At 38.9% G+C, this 22,445-nt stretch overlaps 1 protein-coding gene across 1 annotated transcript in view; it reads left to right on the top strand.

The window, feature by feature from the left end:
- The window catches only part of ECPAS (Ecm29 proteasome adaptor and scaffold), a 98,128-nt gene that overhangs the window by 57,152 nt on the left and 18,531 nt on the right, over nt 1-22,445 (top strand). The window contains 17 exon segments of the mRNA XM_077912888.1: nt 368-459; nt 2,301-2,435; nt 3,170-3,332; nt 3,780-3,952; nt 5,311-5,428; nt 9,570-9,634; nt 9,636-9,678; nt 10,337-10,482; nt 10,901-10,955; nt 12,028-12,142; nt 12,844-12,912; nt 15,870-15,987; nt 16,459-16,626; nt 19,069-19,148; nt 19,756-19,861; nt 21,038-21,085; nt 21,944-22,065. Coding sequence (XP_077769014.1) covers nt 368-459; nt 2,301-2,435; nt 3,170-3,332; nt 3,780-3,952; nt 5,311-5,428; nt 9,570-9,634; nt 9,636-9,678; nt 10,337-10,482; nt 10,901-10,955; nt 12,028-12,142; nt 12,844-12,912; nt 15,870-15,987; nt 16,459-16,626; nt 19,069-19,148; nt 19,756-19,861; nt 21,038-21,085; nt 21,944-22,065 — 1,816 coding nt within the window.

Genomic DNA, 22,445 nt, shown 5'->3' with positions numbered 1-22,445 from the left:
TAGCAAAATTATTGTCTACCTTCACTACTGTAACTGAACGTTACATTTAATACTTTAACCTTTGTTTCTTTTCTAAACTTATTTGCTTCATCCTTGATAGACTGTATTACTCTTCTTGGAAAGAAATGCTAACAATAGAGAATGTTTTACTTTGGAAATGGGTGGGAAGAACAGGGCATCTTTTTATAGATACTGAGTCTGTAAATTTGCTGTATTGGATCACATACTACATTTAAGTTGATTTTTGTTTTGTGGAACTGGGGAATGCCTCATAAAGCAATTTTCTTATCCTTTAAAGGAATTTAGTGAGCTCTGTGTTTATCACTTGTTGTGAAGCAAAAATGGTTGTGAATTCTTTCTTACTTAGGTTTGCCAGTCATGTACTGTCTATTGGAAGCTGTCTCTGTGTATCCAGAAAAACTGGCTGCTAAATTTGTAGACAAAACAGAATGGATAAAGGTATATCCTGTGCATGTATATTTCTCTTTGATTCTGTGTATTTTACTTTAGTCTTATAATTTGTTTCTCTACTAGTGTTCCTATGACCTTTCCTGCCTTTAGGTCATCTTGAAAACTCTTCTCAAATACTTCCTGGAAACATGTAGGTCAGTGTATCTCAGTGATCCATCTACATGACAGGGAGAGATGCACTGAGAATCACATAAGGGAAAAATATATATATATATATTCTGTTTTAAGAGTTATAAAAATAGGTTTGTGTAAAAAAAATATGTAAACTGTCACCCACCTATCCAAATCTCCCAACTTCCTACCCCTTCCTCTCTCAGTTGACAAACATGTAAGTCATCACTTATTTATAGATGGTGTACTTTCTAGAGTTTATTTATGCATATACACACAAACTAAAATAAGCATTTTTCAATTTTTCTTCCTTCTTTTACATGAAAGTGCATAATTTTCAGTTTTATTTATTTTTTCAAGTTTATTATTGTTTCAAGTTTTTTAAAAAAATTCTAGTTGGTTAAAAAAAATTCTAGTTGGTTAACATATAGTTGTAATTTTATTATTTTAATGTTTCAAGTTTTAATTTAGCTTCTCACACTGTTTTGTACCTTCTTTCACTTAATATGAGAATGTGGAGGTATTTTATAGAACTATAGAAAGAACATCCTCTTTTACAACTTCATTTTTTCCATTGTATTAATATGCCGTAATTTATTCTAGAACCTTAGTGATGGTCATTTAGGGTGCCTTCACTCTGCTGCAATGAACAATCTATCATTTTGAATATAAGGAGGTATATTTTTTAGATGGATTCCCCAGAAGTGGAATTGAGGACATAGACTTTTGCAATTTTGATAGATAGTACACATCCTCCAGTACCAATTTACACTCCCACCAGCCACATAGGAGAGTGTTCTTGTCTCGTGGTCACACCAAAAGCATTGCCAGGTTTAGCAAATAAAAATACAAGGTTCTCAGTTAAATTTGAATTTCACATAAACAATGAAAAATTTTTAGTACCAACATGGCTCATACAGTTTCATATACCTCTTGGGCTGTATAAAGCAGTTCTTTTTGGAAAATGGAACTTGAATTATGGTAAAATGTACAGATTATCTCTTAGTGTGAAAGCATAAATGTAATATATCCAGAGGTGTGAGTTTTGTGCTTTTCTGGAATATCTAGTCTCATGAAATTGCTTCTGGTTTCAAAAGGATTTTTTATTCCTTATGAGTATTTGCTGAGTGTAAAATGATCTGAGAGTTTTTGACTTTTGATCATGTAGATCAGGGGTCATCAAACCATGGTCCCTGTACTGAATTTGCCTTGCCTCCTGTTTTTGTAGGGCCTGCAAGCTAAGAATGGTTTTCACGTTTTTTAAATGGTTGAAAAAAAAAGCAAAAGATGAATAACATTATCTGACAAAAGAATGATAGTTCCAATAAAGTTTATTGGAACACAGATAACTCCCTTTATTTCTGGATTGTCTGTGGCTGCTTTTGCACTACAGTGGCAGAATGGAGTTGTTGCAGCAGAGACTGTGTGGCCTACAAAGCCTGGTTGGCCGTTTACAGAAAACACTTATTAACCTCTGTTTTAGTCATCTGTATTAATTCTGTCCTGTGTTTTGTGTTTTTGATGAAAATGCATAGAAGCTTTTGGCGTATAATTCAGCTTTTATTTTATTTTGAAATCGCTTATTGTGCTCCTTTTTCACAGATAATCAATAGATTGAACAATACAGTGTATCATTTATTCTTTTAATTTTAAATGTCAGATGTCAGTAGGAAGATGATTGTAGATCACGTGTATATTTGTTTCTCTACACCACTCAGAGTCTGATGAATAGCAGTAAAGAAGAGATGCGTGAACTGGCAGCCTTGTTTTATTCTGTGGTGGTATCTACAGTGTCGGGAAATGAGCTGAAGTCAATGATAGAACAGCTTATAAAGACCACAAAAGACAATCATGTATGTTACCAGTTTTGTCTTCATTCTTTTTTATGGGAGATGGTAGAGCTTTCCCAAAAAGCATCTGATACGTGTTCTCATTTCTAAAAGGAGCTTCTATGATTGTGAAGAATAAGTGAGATTGATAGTACATGGATTTGTTCAGTCCAGTAAACAAATTTGAGTGCCTTGTATCTGACAGGCACTATGGCGGATGCTAGGAGTACAGCAGGGAGCACATACCCAGTACTCCCAGGTGCTGAAATCCTAGTTCCTTCCTCCTTCCCCATTTCCTGCCACCTATCATCGTGCCTGTTCTGTCAGGAAACCCGTGCTTTCAAGTATTCAGACTTCCTCTTTGTGTTTCGAGGTTTTAACAATTAGAAATCGTATCTGTTCATTGTATTTCACTGGCAGTGGGGAGAAATTATGCTTGAAAATTATGGTAGTGTAGTTACATAAGTGCTCCAAGCTAGAAGAAAGCATGGGTGCTACCGGGAGCACGCAGAAGAGGCACTTCACCCAGACATGGAGTGGGTGTTGGGTAGGGGATGACTGGAAGCGAATCAAGACTCTACTTGCCTTCTCGGAATTCTTGAGTGTTAGAAACTCCAGGTTTGTTAACATTCAGTAGAACCTCAAATGATCGTTTTGTTCTCTGGCCTTACGTTTTATTGGCGAGATGGCTGTAATAAACATAGTTATGCATTCTTGCATATGTGAGAGAGTGACAGCTATCTTGTGGTTAAATTCAGAGCCCAGAGATACAGCATGGATCCTTGCTTGCATTGGGATTCACGGTAGGAAGATACTTGGCCAAAAAGAAAATGAGAATGGCAGAGCAACAAGACCTGGAGACAGATGCCGATTTCCTGCCGGAACAAGAGGCTCTCATTCAGAATGCCACGGAAACGATAGGTATGTCATGTGTCACGTGCTCATGCTGACTTGGATGCCATAGTTTCTGAGTTAGGTTAAAATTTATTACAGCGTTTCAGTTTCTTTTGACAGCATTGCACTTTAAAGGCACAAGTCTTTGCAGAAAACCTTGCTTGATGGTGGATGTGTGTTTTTAATAACAGTGGAAGTACTCTAGTTTTTCTGTACGTTTTTTTCCTGTGTGTTCTGGTACAGCAGATGATCGCATTATGGGAAAAAACATAAACGTTTACAAGAGGACAGTGCCGTATGCCTTGTTTCCATGTTTTATTACTGAGTGAATGTTAACAAATTATCAACTAGAAGGAAATGTAGACTTTGATTTCATTTTACCACCTTGAAACCAGTCTGGAGTTCCTTGCCCTTAGCCCTGGGCCCCAAGAGCAATAGTGTATTCCTCTCAGTTTTGTCTCACTGTGCTCACAGGCTCGTTTTTGGACAGTACGTCGCCCCTCCTGGCAATTGCTGCCTGTACAGCCCTGGGTGAAATCGGCAGAAACGGCCCCCTCCCGATCCCCAGTGAGGGATCTGGCTTCACCAAATTGCATCTTGTAGAAAGTTTACTGAATAGAATACCTTCCAGTAAAGAAACAAATAAGGTAAGTCTCTCTTCTTTCCCCTTTCTTTCTGAAATTCTTGCGCTTCATAGATACATAAATGAACAAATACACAGTCGTAATGAGGACACATGACAGTGCAGCTGGAAGAAGGACTTAAGGTAAAAAAAGACTGAGAGAGTCTAGGCGACTATTTAGTTTTGAGTTAGGGGTGATTTTTTTTTTTTTTTTTTTAGATTTATTTATTTATTCACGAGAGACACAGAGAGAGGGAGGCTGAGACACAGGCAGAGGGAGAAGCAGGCTCCTTGCCGGGAGCCCGATATGGGACTCAATCCCAGATCCCGGAATCACACCCAGACCCAAAGGCAGATGTTCAACTGCTGAGCCACCCAGGTGTCCCAAGTTAGGGGTGATTTGTACGACTTCTGCACATGCAGCATTTGGGCCAGTGGCTCCAGTTTAGGCCCACAGCGTTAGGATTTGGTAAGGAACTAGCTGCATGAGGTAATTGATTCTTCTTTCATGCGAAAAATGGATAGTAAAGTGTTAAATAGTTTTTACCACTTTTGTAGTTTTAGACCAAATCTAAATCTTAACCTCTGATAGTGAATTTGGTTTTAAGAAGTCTGGGCGTTAGTAAGCTGTGTGAGTAATACCTGAGAAGGACATTTATCAGTTTTTAGTTTCCAGTAAACATTTTTGTAAACTAAGACATATTTGTGATCAGAGTACCTCAGTGTTGAATTATAACATGATTTAATGAGCAGATAAGTCAGTTTACTGTAAGGTTAATAAACACATAATCTTATTTTTGATCTAGCAAATATTTAAAATTTCCAAAGAATATCACACTGTAGTTTTTGTTAGCTATTATTAATTAATTAGTGATTACCAACCATTGTTGAGCACTTGCAATGTGTCAGGTGTATGCTAGATGCTTCCCATACATTTATTGAATTCTCCAGGATTAGTGAAGTAGGTACAGTTGTCATCTCTGTTTTCCTGGAGGAGGAAACACGGTCACAGAGAGGTGGAGAAAATTGCCTAAGGTCATATACCTTTAAAGGCTGCTGACATGGTTAAGGTGTGATTTGATCTTAGGTCCTGTCCTCTGGCCCAGAATCTATATTTATAAATAGTTTGAAGGGTAATAAACCTGGTTAAAGGCTTTCTTCTTTCTTCTTTTGCAACCACGGATCTTTAGTGAACTCAGTTTTATGTCTTTTTACCTCTAATGTCTTAGAGATGTAATTCTGTAAAATTAGATCCTTTAAAAAAAACTTGCATGCATAAGTGCTTTAGACAGACTGCCCTCCCTGTCATCTCATTTTGGAAACACTGTTCTGGGATAAAACTGTTACATACTTTGTTTAAAAAAAAAATTACTGGTTTTCTAGATGAAAGAACGAGCAATCCAAACATTGGGATATTTTCCAGTTGGGGATGGAGATTTTCCTCACCAGAAACTCCTCTTGCAAGGTCTGATGGATTCTGTGGAGGTATTTATATTGCTATCTGATTATTAGTTATTCAAATAAAAGATATTTTTTAGCTGGATTTTTGGATGCTGTGAGATTTTATTTTATATTTTATTTTTAAAAGATATTTTCATCTATTTGAGGGAAGAAGAGAGCAGGAGTGGGGGTGGGCAGGAGAAAGAGAGAGAAGCAGACTCCTCACTGAGCAGGGAGCCTGATGGAGAACTTGATCCCAGGACCCTGAGATCACAACCTGAGCCAAAGGCAGACGCTTAACTGCTTAACCAACCCAGGCGCCCCTTCATGCTGTGAGATTTTAAATTAAGCCTTTATGCATTTATTCACCAAGTACTTACTGAGTACCAGCCTTGGGCTTATACCACTTTGGTGGGCAGAGCATTGACTAAATCATGTATGTGGGAAAGTCCTTGCCTTTTAGTTTTTGAGTAAAACCCAGTGCAATGTAGGTAGAAGTGGAGACTCACCTCGTCAGCTAAGTGTGGGAAGTGGGTGCTGGTATTCCAGTTGTTCTTGAGTCAGGTGGCCAAGCTTCTGTCATCTGGATAATTTTTATAGTAGTTGGGAAGACCTACAAGCAGGCAATTGCTAGCTCTGTGTCATAAGTCTTAACATGACCTGATGTAGCCCCTCATCTAGGCTTGATTCTCATTACTTGCTCACATTTTTGTACACCAGCCTCTTTGTCCTTCTTTGCTTTGAGATTTTGAAAGATGAATACTTCATTTTTGGGGTTGCTATTGATCCCTTTGAACTAGAGTAGACTCTTTAGATATTGAACTCTCATGATTCTCCATACTTTTTCTTCACAGCATTTGTCACAGTTTCTAATTGCCCACTAGACTGAAGGCAAAGTCTGTTTTGATCTTTACTATGAAGCAAGTGCCTTGCAGTGTGATTGGTAGTAGGAAGACCTTAGTAAATGTGGGAAGAATAACTGAAGGAAAAGACATTTGCATGTAAGGGAGTAGGCTCACAGAGGAGGGTGTGAGTGCTGCTGTCTGGGAGGCTTGGTATACAGGTTTTTGGGGGCAGGGTTGCTACTGGGCCTGCAAGGATGGGCAGGAGGCAGGAAGCAGGTTGGGCTTGAGAACTAAGGCCTCTGAGTGACAGAGCCAGTGTTAGGATCCAGGTCTTAAGGATCCTAATCTAGTATTTTTAATGTGAATTAAAAAAATTTTTTTATTATCATTTTTTTAATGTGAATTTTTAAAAGAATGAACTTTACCCACATAAGGTTCTCCCCGGTGTCATTGACATCGTAACCACTTGGAGAAAAGCTTAAGGTGTCTTCTTTTCTTTTCTTTTCTTTTCTTTTCTATTTTATTTTATTTATTTATGATAGTCACACATAGAGAGAGGCAGAGACACAGGCAGAGGGAGAAGCAGGCTCCATGCACCGGGAGCCCGACGTGGGATTCGATCCCGGGTCTCCAGGATCGCGCCCTGGGCCAAAGGCAGGCGCCAAACCTCTGCATCACCCAGGGATCCCTCTTTCTTTCCTTCTTAGAAAGAGAGTGCATGTGTGTGCACGCAATGAGGGAGAGACAGAGAGAGAGGGAAAAAGAGAATATTAAGCAGGCTCCATGCTCAGCAGTCTCTCTCTCTCTCTCTAAAAAAATTAATGAATGAATGAATGAGTAGTTTGTCTGTATTGTTAAGTTGCTGTTGAAGCTGTTTTTTAAGAGTTTGGAAGTACAGAGATCCATGAAGACCTAGAAACATGATGGAGAGATTAAAGGATAAAAATGGGATAAAGGAATCAGAAGCAAAATGTATTCACAGTAATCTAGGACCAAATTATCATGGAAAATTTCAAATATTCACAAAAGTAGACATAATAGTAATATAATCCCTCAGTTACCTGTTTTTATTTCATCTGTTGATCCTTTATTTTTGGAATATTTGAAGCAAAGTCTAGGTATCATATCATTCAGAAATGGAGTTTTGTTTTTGTTTATAATGCCAGTTATGTTATTAGTAACAATGGGAAACTTTTGAAAATAGGCACATTGATTGAGTCCTTAGTATAGGATCCTCTATGTAGACATACCTTTTCTCTGCTTAGAGTTGCCAAAGAAGCTTTTTGACCAGGGAAACTGTAGTACTGAAGAAGCCCTGAAATTCTATTTCCTCAGAGTAGGAAGCATCTGGTATCAGCATGTGACACCTCATCGAGATGAGAACATTTGGTTGATTGAGCTTAGGAATGGCTGGCTACACCATGGTCGGTGCTTGGTAGATTCTCCCAGAGGGTCACTCTTCCCATGCTCCTCGTGGGGACTCTCTGATCTTCAGTCTCTTCTTACTCCCCATATTCTTGGTTGTTTTCCAGTTTATAGTAAACAGAGAACAAGGCCAAAGGGAACTAAAACCGGTCCAATTCCACGTTGAGTCAGTGATTCATGCTTGTGAAATGTGTTAAAATTTTTTTCTTCTTTCTTTCTCTTTCTTTCTTTCTTTCTTTCTTTCTTTTTCTTTCTTTCTTTCTTTCTTTCTTTTCTTTTCTTTTCTTTTTTTCTTTCTTTCTTTTTCTTTCTTTCTTTCTTTCTTTCTTTCTTTCTTTCTTTCTTTCTTTCTTTCTTTCTTTTCTTTCTTTCTTTTTTCTTTCTTTCTTTCTTTCTCTCTCTCTCTCTCTCTCTCTCTCTCTTTCTTTCCTCCCTCCCTCCCTCCCTCCCTCCCTCCCTTTCTTTCTTTCTTTCTTTCTTTCTTTCTTCTTTCTTTCTTTCTTTCTTTTCTTTCTTTTCTTTCTTTCTTTCTTTCTTTCTTTCTTTCTTTCTTTCTTTCTTTCTTTCTTTCTCTTTCTTTCTTTTCTTTCCTTCCTTCCTTCCTTCCTTCCTTTCCTTCCTTCCTTCCTTCCTTCCTTCCTTCCTTCTTTCTTTCTTTCTTTCTTTCTTTCTTTCTTTCTTTCTTTCTTTCTTTCTTTCTTTCTTCTTTCTTTCTTTCTTTCTTTCTTTCTTTCTTTCTTTCTTTCTTTCTTTCTTTCCAGATTTATGTATTTAAGAGAGCTCATGAATTGGGTGGGAACAGCAGATTCCTCGCTGAGCAGGGAGCCCAACCTGGGGCTGCATCCCAGAACCCTGGGTCATGACCTGAGCTGAAGGCAGATGTTTGACTGACTGAGCCACCCAGGCACCCCAATGTGTCAAAATTTCTAAACCAAATTAAAAAAATTGAGGGACGCCTGGATGGCACCAATTCTTGATTTTGGCTCAGGTCATGATCTCAGGGTTGTGAGATTGAGATCCCGTGTCAGGCTCTGTGCTGGGTGTGGAGCCTGCTTAAGATTCTCTTTCTCCTTCTGCCTCTTTCCTCCCCTGCTTGCTGGCTTTCTATCTTTAAAAAAAATTATTAAAAATTTGATAATATACTATATAGTATATTATACTATATTCTGTACTATATAGAATTTTCTTAATGTTTGATTTTTGAAACAATTTCAAACTTACAGTGCAGTTGTGAGAATAATCCGAGCTCCTGTTCTTGTTTGGATTATTAACTTGTATTGAAGCTATCTAGCTCTCCATTTATCTCTGTACTTCTACACTCTTTAATCCAGAGATGCCAGATTTTACCATTTTACCATATTCTCTCTCTTTTTGAAACCAGTGGAGAGTAACTTGCAGACACTGTGTAATTTCACAGTGCACAGAGGAGGTGGTAATAAGTCATAGTGGCTGCCTGTTTACTGTGCTGTGACTGCACACCTCATGTCCGCTAGGAGCTTTATGTAGAAGCTTTACCTCATTTCCTTCTTATGGCCTGACGAGGTGGGCCGTGGTGTCATGCTTTCCTTACAGAGTTGAGGCTATTTAATTAAGTGTATGTAGCTGGTGAGAGATTAGAATTTGCCCTGAGATCTGTGTGGCTTCCCAGTCCATGACTTTTTCCTCCAGAGATTAAAAATCCCTGCTCCGTGGTTCTCTGCTGAGGGTGAAGAGGGCAACATGGGGTGGGAAGAAGATTCTTATTTCCACCCCTCGCCTGCCCTCTGAGCCACCACCTTAGGGGAAAACAATTTAGACAAGAGTCAAAAAACACAGCATGTTGACAGACAAGATCTAAAACAGCTTTTTTTGTGGAAATGGCTGTTTTTGGGAAAATGTTCTCTTCAATTCATGGCTTCTGTTTCCGTTGTTGCAGGCCAAGCAGGATAGAACTGCAGTTCACTATTGGCGAAGCCATTACCAGCGCTGCAATAGGAACCAGCTCCGTGGCTGCCCGGGGATGCCTGGCTGGTGACTGAAGAAGAATATACGCCCCCTGCTGGTACCACATGCTCAGCTAATCCTTTCATAATCCTCAAGTAGCCCTTTCCGATCTTGGTACCACATTTGAAGCAAAAAACAAAATTTATGTGTTCCATTTTAACTCTTTTTCTGATATTTGTACATGCCTTATCAGTTTGGTTCAGCCAAGAGAAATAGTTGGTTCAAGGAGAGTGAACATAGCATAATGAATGAGAACCTTTTTTTTTTTTTAGTTCTTTGGAAGCAAGGAGGGAGTTCTAGGTATTATCTTCAAACTTGTACTCTTTTCTGGAGGACTGGTATATTTAGCCAGTTTCAGAAGTCAAGGCAGAGTTGCATTTCCACGTTATGTGTCCCTCAGTCCTTTATCACATAGTGAAGCCTTGGGATGTCCTGCTCGTGCTCCTCATACCTCTGCACTGCAGGTGCACTGGTTCTTAGGACCCCACGGGTGAGGGAGTGTGTGGCTTCGGGCCCCTTGTTAGAGATCCTGGGATTTCACAGGTCTTGTGGTTTTGAAATGGATGATTATCCGTCCTTCAGCAACATAAACACTGTAGTCATTTAGATTTGAATATGATCTCCATTGTTGTATTGAATAAATATAGAGGAAAATTTAATATTTCAGGATATTTTAGTCATTTAATTGCTGCTTATCATTCTTTTCTTCCTGCCAGGAGCCAAAGTGAATGATGTGGTCCCCTGGGTGTTGGATGTGATTTTAAATAAACATATCATCAGCCCCAACCCACATGTGAGGCAAGCGGCCTGCATCTGGCTCCTTTCCCTTGTGAGGAAGCTAAGTACCCATAAAGAAGTGAAGGTAAGCCATGCTAGAAATGTGCTCAGCACTGCTGGAAATCAGTTTTGAAATATTATAATGAAAAGGTGGTAGGAAGGAAAGTGTTTGAAGGTGAGGGCCAGTGCTGGTAGTGAAGGCCATTAACCAGTAACAGATATTTTGGAAGAAGCTGTGCATGAAGGAAGGTAGCCTGATGTATATTGACTGGAAGATGATTCGAATCTTGAAGGCATAAAGTCAGGTGGTCAGGATGGAGGCTGAGAGTGTGCATTAGACGATCTGTAAACTTACAGCCTTGAGGTAGTTTGGCTGCCTTCAGAGACAGCACAAGAGGGTTTGTGGCTGCCTCAGGTCCGAAGAATCTAATGAGGTGTGTGTGCCCTCCCTTATCTTCTAGGAGGTAGAGTTTGTGTTCTAAATGCCTGTTTTCTTGTTTCAGTCTCACCTGAAAGAAATTCAGAGTGCATTTGTTTCCATTTTGTCGGAAAATGATGGTAAGTTATTGGTAAATATTTGATTTCCAAACTTCATTAAGCTTGTATTTTTAAGTTTTGAAAAATCTAGATTAAGGAACAAAAAAGAAGGGCACAGGAAAGTAGATTCTTTTTGATTGATTTGATTAATTAGATCATGTTCTTCAATTTTACATTTAAAAATGGAACCAAGGCTGTCTTTAACATCAGTACTTCTAAGTAATAGCCTTTTTCTATTTCTGGTTTCTTTTCTCTATGTGACATAAGCCCGGAGAGAGCAAATGTGTTAGACATTTAAATGGTAGCTTTGTTTTATAAATTGTTTTAAACATACGGTTTTGTATTGACTTTTTATTTAAAAAAAAATGGGATGTGGTTATTTTGGAATCCCATGAGGCTGCTGTACTTTTCATGTGTGTGATTGGCAGTGTATGGATCCTCTGTCACTTGCACTGCACACTGAGGCCCAGCAGTGTTCACTTGGTTTGTGGGTTGGATCTTTTGTGCATGTAGTTTTCTTTTACGGGGACCTTTGGTACTGTCACCCCTGAGACGATTTAATGTTTTAACAAAATAGGCAGATTATGTTTTTTTTTTTTTTTTTTTTTAAGATTTTATTTATTCATGAGAGAGACAGAGAGAGAGGCAGAGACACAGGCAGTGGGAGAAGCAGGCTCCATGCAGGGAGCCTGATGCAGGACTTGATCCTGGGACTCCAGGATCATGCCCTGTGCTGAAGGCAGGTGGTAAACTGCTGAGCCACCCAGGTATCCCAGATTATGTTTTTTTGTCTTTACTTTGAAATCACTTTGGATTTCTTTTTTTAAAACATTTTTTAAAAAAGATTTATTAATTTATTCATGAGAGACACAGAAAGAGAGAGGCAGAGACATAGGCAGAGGAAGAAGCAGGCCCGATGTGGGACCTGATCCTGGATCCTGGGATCACGCCCAGAGCCAAAGGCAGACACTCAACTGCTGAGCCACCCAAGTGTCCCCATTTTGGTTTTCTGTTACAGCTTTTAAAAAATTTGACGATGTCCAGAAGACAGATTTTCCTTAAAGTAATACTGTTTTGTCTGACTTTTGTACAGAACTTAGCCAAGATGTTGCCTCAAAAGGCCTTGGGTTGGTATACGAACTGGGCAATGAACAAGATCAACAGGAATTGGTTTCTACACTTGTAGAGACACTTATGACTGGCAAAAGGTACAGTTGGAGTTGTACATTTCAGATTTAAACATGTACAGCAAGCTTTGCACATACTGAGCATATGCACTAGAAGAGGGAAAACATCCAAGTGATGTTCCTGTTTGTTAAGTCTTTAAATTAGAAGTCAGTGATTGTTATGCGGTGGATAGCAGTTTAATTATTCAGTGGATACTGTTTAGACAGTAAAGTAAACTAAACTACTGTTCAGAAACATGCCAGTAGGTTAAGCTTTGAAGGTTGAATGATCTTACGATAGTCAAAGCATTGGATTACAAAAATACCATAATTGCCATTAGTTAAATGAAAATGAAGACGCAGAGGGGAAGCTCACATGTCTTTCATAGTCTGATCTGTGAAGAGTATGAGAAGGGCAACGTTATAATTGGTGACTGCTTTATGTCACCAACCTTCCTTCCAGCAACCTTCCTTGCAGGGAGGATAGTTTTTAATGGGTGACCACATGTAATGCAGTTTAATTTCATGTGGAAGGTCTTTTATATCTCTTTGTTCACCCTAAAGTTAGTTCTACAGAATTCTCAGGCTGATGGGAAAGGATTTAGTTGACTTTTACATCTTACACATGGTAGATCTTGCTATGGAATTTTATTTTTATCAGTTTGTCAAAGAAATGAATCAATTAGTTGAATACTGGTATGAAAATTTTGAGGCTAATTTAAAGTCTTATTGTTTTGCTTTAGAGCTAAACATGAAGTTTCTGGAGAGACAGTGGTATTTCAAGGGGGAAGCCTTGGCAAAACACCCGATGGGTAAGTGTGCCAAATCCATTGATCAGTCATCATAAATACCTTTAGTCTGGTGAATAGAACTCTCACGACACTGATTTCCACCCGCCTGGAAAATGTTATGTGTTAGGGAAGAAGGAAACTTCTGGGGAGAAGGCTCAGATTGGGGTTCTTGGGAAATAGACTCTGAGGTGGAGGTTTGTCAGCTGGAAGCCAGCTGATGAGTGCCCCAGGCTTATCACCTGGAGGAGTGAGGAGGCAGGAGAGGGCCTGTGGCCCAATGAGGAACTGACCTCCGCCAGCACTTAAGAAGACCCTGACCTCTGGAACTGGGCTGGGTTGGCCCTTCAGAGTTGTCCTGCTTTGAGGGGCCAGAACTTTGCGTTCCCTCATTTGCCTTTACATCTCTTTAATGACTAGCTGTTGGTGATGGGCTGCCCTGGGGGAGGACCTGACCTTGAACTGAGGGCAGTTCTGGTAGGTTCCAGCCAGCTGAGTCCTGTGGGACAATCTGGCAGCACACCTGGGCATCCACTACACCTTGTGTTTTGGGGGTGGGGGGGGACTCTGTTTGGTACTGTGGGGTCCACCAATTTACCATTTCAAATTAATTCCTGGAGCCTATCTCCCTCCTTTAATCAGTATTCCATTGTGGTTTTATGCTAATGCTTTTCCTCTAAAAACCCTCAGGTCAAACTGTGAAGCGGACTGGGTCTTACTGGGGCATCACAGAGCCCTGCTTTAGTGTCATCTAAAACCTCAGAAAGCAGCCATTTGTTCTGTCCTTGACTTTCTCCCATAGCTCACTGTTTCCACATCAAAAGTTATTTTTGTTCCAGTTACTCTCCCTATAGACTTTTTTTGAGTTTTCTTTTACAGAATAACTAACACAAATGATTGGCTATTTGAATAAATATTATTTGTTCAGAGGAAAGTTAACAGAACTCAAAAGGAGATCTCAAGATTGGGTGCTGCAGTCCTACAATTTGTGTGGAACCACAGCAGATCCCTGAATAGCCAAAGCTATCTTGAAAAAGAAAAGCAAAGCTGGAGGGATCACAATTCTAGACTCCAAGCTATATTACAAAGTTGTAGTAATCAACCAGTGTGGTACTGACACAAAAATAAACACATATATCAGTGGAACAGAATAGAAAGTCCAGAAATTATATGGTCAATTAATCTTTGACAAAGCAGGAAAGAATATCCAATAGGAAAAAGACAGTCTCTTCAACAAATGGTATTAGGAAAACTGGAAAGCTACATGTAAAAGAAAAAAACTGGGCCACTTTCTTAAACCATACACAGAAATAAAGTCAAAATGGAGTAAAGACCTAAATGTGAGACCTGAAACCATAAAAATCCTGGAAGAGAGCATAGGTAGTAAGCTCCTTGACATTGGCCAAAGCAACTTCTTTCTAGATTTGTCTCCTAAGGCAAGGGAAATAAAACCAAAAATAAACTATTGGTACTACATCAAAAATAAAATGTTATTGCATAGTAAAGGAAACAGCAAAACTAAAAGGCACCTGACAGAGTGGGAGAAGATATTTGCAAATCACATATCTGATCAAGGGTTAGTATCTAACATATATAAAGAATTTATCAAACTCAACACCCAAAGAACAAATAATCCAGTCAAGAGATGGGCAGAAGACATGAACAGACATTTCTCCAAAGAAGACATATAGATGGCCAACAGACATCTGAAAAGATGCTCAACATCATTCACCATCAGGGAAATGCAAATCAAAACTATAATGAGATATCATCTCACACCCATCAGAATGGCTAAAATCAACAACACAAACAACAGATGCTGGCAAGGATGTGGAGAAAAAGAACCCCTCTTATACTGTCAGTGGGAATGCAATCTCATGCAATCACTGTGAAAAACAGAATAGGGGTTCCTAAAAAAGTTAAAAATAAAACTACCCTATGATCAAGTAATCACACTATGGGTATTAACCCAAGGAATACAAAAATACTAATTCAAAGGGATACATGCACCTTTTTGTTTATAGTAGCCTTAGTTTCTATAGTCAAGATATGAAAGCAACCCAAATGTCCATTGAGATAAGATGAATGGATAAAGAAGTAGTGATACACACACACACACACACACTCAATGGAGTATTACTCAGCCATCATAAAAGTGAAATTTTGCCATTTCCAATGACATGAATGGAGGTAGAGCATAATGCTAAGTGAAATAAGTCAGAGACAAATTCTGTATAATTTCACTAACGTGGAATTTAAGTAACAAAACAAATGATCATGGGGGAAAATAGAGAAGAAAACCAAGAAACAGACCCTTAACTATAGAGAACAGATTGATGGTTACCAGAGAGGAGGCGGAGGGGGGGAAATGGGTGAAATAAGTGATGGGGATCAAGGAGGGCACTTGTGATGTGCAGAGTGTGATTTATGGAAGTGTTGAATCATGGTATTGTACACCTGAAGCTAATATAACACTGTGTTAACTAACTGGAATTAAAATAAAAACTTAAAAAACAATCAGGGTGCTGTCACTTAGAAAAGACTTAGAATTTTCTTTAAGGGAGCAACCCTGTCGGGACCCCTCTCATATCCAAGAGCTTTCTCTGTATCTTTACTAAATAAACCTCTATCCCTTTACTTAAAAAAAAAAAAGAAAGAGAAAGAAAATAAAAGAATTTTCTTTAAGGGATCTCCTAATTCTGAGAGAAATTAATGTACAATGTAATGAATTACTGAGCTGCTTCCCAGATGGTGAGGGTTCCATCTTCATGAGAATCACAGAGGCCTCTGGATCATTTACTTGGCATTGTCCATAATTGAACTAGGTGACTTTTTATATTCCTCTCAACCTCATTCTTTTCCTCTGTGGTGATAAGATTGCAAACATAATTTTAAAATGTTCTGGTAATATTGATGATGTAACTTTCACTAGGCTGGGGGCAAAGAAATAATAATTGTATGCTTTTTTGTTTGTTTCCAAGCCAAGGCCTCTCTACTTACAAGGAGCTCTGTTCTCTGGCAAGTGATCTTAGTCAGCCAGATCTGGTATATAAATTTATGAATTTAGCCAACCATCATGCAATGTGGAACTCTAGGAAGGTAAGTTGGATGGTTTTTATTTTTTATTTTTTTTAAAGATTTTACTTATTTATTCATGAGAGACTCAGAAAGAGAGGCAGAGACACAGGCAGAGGGAGAAGCAGGCTCCACGCAGGGAGCCCGACGTGGGACTCGATCCCTGGTCTCCAGGATCATGCCCTGGGCCAAAGGCAGGCCCTAAACCGCCAAGCCACCCAGAGATCCCGGTTTTTATTTTTTACTTCTGAAATCAAGCCTGCTGCTTTGGCAGAGAGTGGCAACTAACTGATAACGCAGTGTGTTTTCAGAAGCCTGGGATTAGAGAGAGCCAGACTCAAATCAAACTATATGGTAAAGCTGGGACACCTAATATATCAGATTCTATTCAGGGACAAGTTTGGGAGAGAGAACTTTGTGATCTTCATATATTTAATATGTTAACATTTTAACACAGTAGATGTATCTGAGTCACTTATCTTCTTACCTTTTTAGGGTGCTGCTTTTGGTTTTAATGTGATTGCCACCAGAGCTGGAGAACAGCTGGCTCCTTTTCTGCCTCAGCTAGTTCCTCGTCTTTATCGTTATCAGTTTGATCCTAACCTGGGGATTCGACAGGCCATGACAAGTATTTGGAATGCATTGGTCACTGACAAATCAACGGTGAGTATCTGTGAACCCTTGTCCAAAATTACACATGGGATTTAAACCCAGTGCTCATCGTCCTTTTTACTTTGTATACTTACTTGTTTAAACAAACAAGCTTGCTTTCATTCTTTGCTTTCTCCCTTCTTTTAAGATGTCAAAGATGCTTGTGGCAACATTTATTAAAATCTCAAAAATAGAAATAATCTAAATGTCCATGGGATGGCTGGCTAAGGAAGTGGCAGTGTATTCACACAATTGGAACACTGAGTCGATAGGTTACCATCAAGACCGTGGAGACCAGGTTATAGTTCTGCCTTCAAGGAGATCACTTTGTTGAGACAGTCAAGGAAACAGGCAATTACCATATGTGGTTTTCTCTTATCTGGCTGCTTCTCATACTTGATTCCACTTTGAGGTATTAGGATTTCTCAGGGCTTGCCTCTGAGTACCTTTTATTGTCTCAGTGTTATCTTTTGAGCTCATCCATTCCAGTGGGTATAAATGTCATCTTAATTGTGATGGTTCCATTCTTATGCTTTTGGCTCAGACATGACTTTTGTTCCTAACTTGCACACCCACCTGCCTGCTTGATATCGTCCCTTGGGTGTTGTTTCACAATGCCTTAGACTTAATTAGACTTAACATGTCCAGGACAGGACTTAAAAAAAAAACAGCCTTTCCCTTCTCTTCTCAGCGTTTGTCCATTTACCCATGCCAGGAAACTTGGTGTCATCTTGAATTTTGTTTGTTGTGTCCCTACTTTCCATTGAATCTAGTAGCAAATTCTGTTGATTCTGTTTCCAGAATATCTCTTGAACCTACTCGCTTCTTTCTGTAATTCTTTCCTGGTGAACAGTGTGTCATCTTTCTCTTCTCTTTGCCTTACTTCATTTAATCAGTAGTAAGAGTGATTTAAAAAAAAAATTGGATTGTGCCATTTTGGGTTAAAATCCTTTAGTGGCTTCATAGTTCACTTTAAGTAAATTGATCCTTACCTTATCTTTGCAGTCTCTCCATAATGTGGCCTTTTCCACTTCTTCAGTTTGGTGTCAGGTTGAGTATGCTCCTGTTCTGGTGATAGGCATTTGAGAATTGAGCTTTGAAGGCTCTAGGAGGAGAGTATTTGGTACCACTGGGTCAGTCAAGATCTAATAGGCCAGTTGGCTTTACAGATTGAGTCCAGTGCACAGGCCGACGCTCTCGAGATGTATCATCTCCTTATGAGTGAAAGGTGATAGATGAGATCAGTCTGTCTCACTAGAGAGATGAGATGGTATGGATGAGATCACTATTGATAAATCTTAGGTGGGTTATTTACTTTCCTGTCTTGGTTTTCTTCCATATAAGTGAAGATCACAAAACTTTTCCTACTTACAAGAGTAAAAGTGGAAAAGCCTTAAGTTTTTTTTTTTTTTTTTTTTAAGATTTTATTTATTTATAAGAGAGAGAGTGAGAAGTCACAAGCAGGCATAGTAAGGGGTAAGGAGAGGGAGGGAAGCAGACTCCCTGTTGAGTGCAGAGCTGGATGAGGCTCGATCCCAAGACCCTGAGATCATGACCAGAGCCAAAGTCAGATGCTTAACCAACTTAATCACCCAGGCGCCGCAAGATCAGTGTAAAAACTGAGCCTACCATAAGGTATTTGTTGTTACCAAATTGTTAAATGTGTATTCAAACGAAACAGGCTTAAAAGATTCAATCCTCTTTCATTCTGAACAGTCGTAATACTTCTTGATGTGCCAGACACTGCATGTTACCAGGGATGTGAAGATAAGTGAAATGCTATCCCTGTCCTTGGTTGAGGTCTCAGTGTGATGGAGCAGAGTGGTTATGTACATTCTGTATGACATGCTTAAGAAGGTGCTGTGGGAACACAGGGGAGAGTAGGCCAGTCTTCTCTGCAGAGGTGATGGCTGATTTGAATCTTGAAGGACAAGTAGGAATTAGCCAGGCAAGCAAGAGATGGAAGGGGATTATAGGGAGAGGTAGTATATATGAAGGCATAAAGGCGAGAACGTACATAATAACTTTGGAGCTAGATCAATCACAACGGGTTTTTTTTATCTATGTTGGGTGGTTGGATTTTATTCTCATGTACTGAGGAAGACAAGAGAATACAGTTTGCATTTTAGAATGATCTTTTTGGCAGCTGTCAGCAAGCAGAGTGTGAAGAGACTTGTGGGCTAAGATGTCTAGAGATGCTTAGTCTATTACCTACAGAGACATGGTCAGTAAAGTTGAGAGATTAATAACTTGACTGCTGATACATTTAAAAAAAAATTATTTATTTATTTGAGAGAGCAAAAGAGCACACAAGTGAGGGGAGTGGCAAAGGGAGAAGCAGGCTCCCCGTGGTCCTGAGGTTATGACCTGAGCTGAAGACAGACACCTAACCAACTGAGCCACCCAGGCACCCCCAAATCTCACATTTTAAATGTTATCCTTTTCTTTCATTAGGTGGATAAATATTTGAAGGAAATTCTTCAAGATTTGGTTAAGAACCTTACCAGCAATATGTGGCGAGTTCGAGAATCCAGGTACTGTTTTTGGAAATACAAGACTAATCAAATGCAACTGGTTTTTTTTTTTTTTTTCAAGTTTCCAAGCTTTATACTTTATGCAAAAGAAATAAATTAGCGTTACTAAAAAATATATTTTTAGTTGGGTTAGACAGTTATCTTTAAGATTCTAAAAAAAAAAAAACAACTCTAGGCAGTGGTTAATGTAAATTGTCTTAATTTATATGACATAAAAGATCACTTGTTAAGTTAGTAGACATCAAGATAGATACTGTCATGACTTTGTAGGGTATCATTTTTTTCTATATTTATATGTAGTTTTTTCATTGCCTGTTACATACTTGTCAGTGTGCTATGTGCGGGTACACCAGTAAATAAAAAATGATGTATTCTCTGAGAGGCCGTGTTAGAGTTGTGGGTCACAGACATTTGATGAGTGTAAATGCTATATACCTGTGGTGCATTTAAGGCACCAAGGAGAAAATGGGCGTTGCTCTCCAGGAGTGAGGTGCCAAGAACTGGAAATGTAGGCAGAATCCATATTCTTATTTGGTGTGAATATTTCATAGTAGAAGATTGAGCTTTCTTGATCATAAACTTGAAAATCAAATTGTTTATTTTTCAGCTGTTTAGCACTGAATGATTTATTGAGAGGAAGACCCCTAGATGACATCATTGATAAACTTCCAGAAATTTGGGAAACTCTTTTTCGGGTACAAGATGATATCAAGGTATTATAGACATAAGTCTGCCTTCATTCATAGAATAACTTTAACTGGGATTGTTGAAATATGTATGTGAGGTGTTTCAAAATTCACTCTCTAGACAATTTTAAGAGACTACAGTTTTCTCCTAAAGTTTCATTCTTGATGTGTTCGTGAGGTTGGGTATCCTTAGATCTAAACTGAATTCACTTTTTCTTAAAGGTCGCTACAGCCTTTCTTTCACTAGCGATTTCATGATGCTATTGATTAGGACAGATAACAGTTTGGAAATGATCCAGACAACTTCTATCTGATGAGTTTTATGAATTGGATCAGTTATTCCCAAATAATGGGACCAAGTCTTTTGATTTTTTTTTTCCCCTGGGCAATCTAAATTTTAGATATTTTGATATCTCACCATCAGAATTAGGCACTTTAATTTTACTTTTTTTTTCTTTATTAGAAAGTTTTATTTTTTTTTTTTTATTTTTTATTTTTTTAATTTTTATTTATTTATGATAGTCACAGAGAGAGAGAGAGAGACGCAGAGACACAGGCAGAGGGAGAAGCAGGCTCCATGCACCGGGAGCCCGATGTGGGATTCGATCCCGGGTCTCCAGGATTGCGCCCTGGGCCAAAGGCAGGCGCCAAACCGCTGCGCCACCCAGGGATCCCTATTAGAAAGTTTTAAAAGTCTTTTGGAATCTTCACAGAGATATTTATATGTTTACATTTATAATACATTTCGTTTCTAAACTGTATTGCTTTTTAAATTTTTTTTTAAGATTTAGTTTTTTAGAGAAAAGGAAAAGGAGGGGCATGGGGGAGGGAGCAGGGGTCCCAAGCATACTGTGCTGAGCTCAGAGCCCCAAGTGGGGCTCGATCTCAGAACTGTGAGATCATGACTTGAACCAAAACTAAGAGTTGGACACTTAACCAACTATTCCACCCACTCTAAGCTATTATACTTGATAGCCATATTTTCGTAAGGTCAAAATAGGTCATATCTAAAAAAATATTTGCCATTATAAAATGTTCCTTGATGGGCAGGGAACCTAATAAAACACTATTTTTTTTACCTGGTATGGAAAGTAGGATTTTTTTTTCACTAAACTGTGTAGAGTCAGAGGCATTTAAATGTACATTGAGGGGTGGATGGGAATAAAAGTAATCGGTATCATGCCATACTTTCCTCATTTTTAGGAATCTGTACGGAAGGCTGCAGAACTAGCTCTGAAAACTCTGAGCAAGGTGAAAACTCTTATCTTATATTGGGAGTGAAGTGGGGCAGGGTTTTGTCCTGTGATCAGGACAGCAATGACTTATTTTTTCTCATATAAATAGACATTGAGTTGCAGCAACATGAAGTAATGGGTTTCATGTTATGGTTCAGTGTTCATACAGTGAATGGGGAATTGGGTGCCATTATGCTAGAATACTAGTATTTTTAGCATAGTACGTGTCTGGTCTCTTTATATGGTCAGCTTCTTTGGGCCTTTGCATAAAGTATGACTTTCACTTGACCCTGAAGAACACATTACTCATTTAGTTCAAGCCACATCTACCTCACCTCTTACTATTGCTGTGGTTTTGTGTTCATCTGCCTTGCAGATGGGGTTGGCAAGCTTTTTACAACTAGTTTTTTACTTGAACTTGATTTTGTGGTATTTCAGGGACTTCTACATTCTAACTATATGACATGCCATAGATTACATCATTAGTAAGTAGTAAAAACAGATTTTAAATCCAGGTGTTTCTTATTCTTGATTTGTGTTCCTAATCACTGTGTTATGCTGCCACCCAAAGTTAATGATGGTGATAATACCTTAATCCTTCTGCAGAGTGCTTTATTACACATTTTCTCACTTTATTTTCAACCGTTTCGTGTCTTACAAATGAGAAGACCGAACTGTAGATAGTAGAAGGCATTATCCAATTCCCTGGTATTGGCAGAGAACGCTTTTTCTGTTTTTCCCTGAAGTGTCATAGAAAGTTGATTTACTTATTCTTTTCTATGGCTGTGGGAAGTAGAAAGTATTGTGTTTGATGAATGCTTTATTGGATAAGAAGAGGTCAGTTTTACTAATTTCCATGCTCTGTGTATGTCAGGTTTGTGTGAAAATGTGTGACCCTGCCAAAGGAGCAGCTGGCCAGAGAACCATTGCTGTCCTTCTACCTTGCCTTTTGGACAAAGGAATGATGAGTCCTGTCACAGAAGTTCGAGCTCTCAGGTTTGAATCAGCTGATAAAATGAATGGATTTCCTTAGTTCCTAGCCATTCAGCAGAAATGGTGTTTCTCTGAGTGTTAGATTCTTGGAAATATGGAGAGAATGAGTTGAGGGGAATCCATTGAAGTGACTCAGGAGCATTTGGTGAAAAGCTCTGAGGCAGAACATTTTCACAGAAACAGTATCATGGGGACGTTGCTTTGGACCGCATCCTGCTGTTCGGCCTTGACTTTGTGTAAGGTGTGTTGTTGTGGTGCCATCAGCCTCTGCCCCCAGCAAGCACATCTTTCTGTTATGCCACAGGTCTTTGGGAGGTTTATTATTAGTTTTATCATTTAGTAATATTTCACCAGTTACTAAGTTTAAAATAAACCGTACCACC

The sequence above is a fragment of the Canis aureus genome, chromosome 10, assembly GCF_053574225.1.
Source record: "Canis aureus isolate CA01 chromosome 10, VMU_Caureus_v.1.0, whole genome shotgun sequence".
NCBI classification, from domain to species: Eukaryota; Metazoa; Chordata; class Mammalia; order Carnivora; family Canidae; genus Canis; species Canis aureus.
Note: the sequence above shows the minus strand (reverse complement) of the source record. Positions and strands in the feature narration are given on the sequence as shown.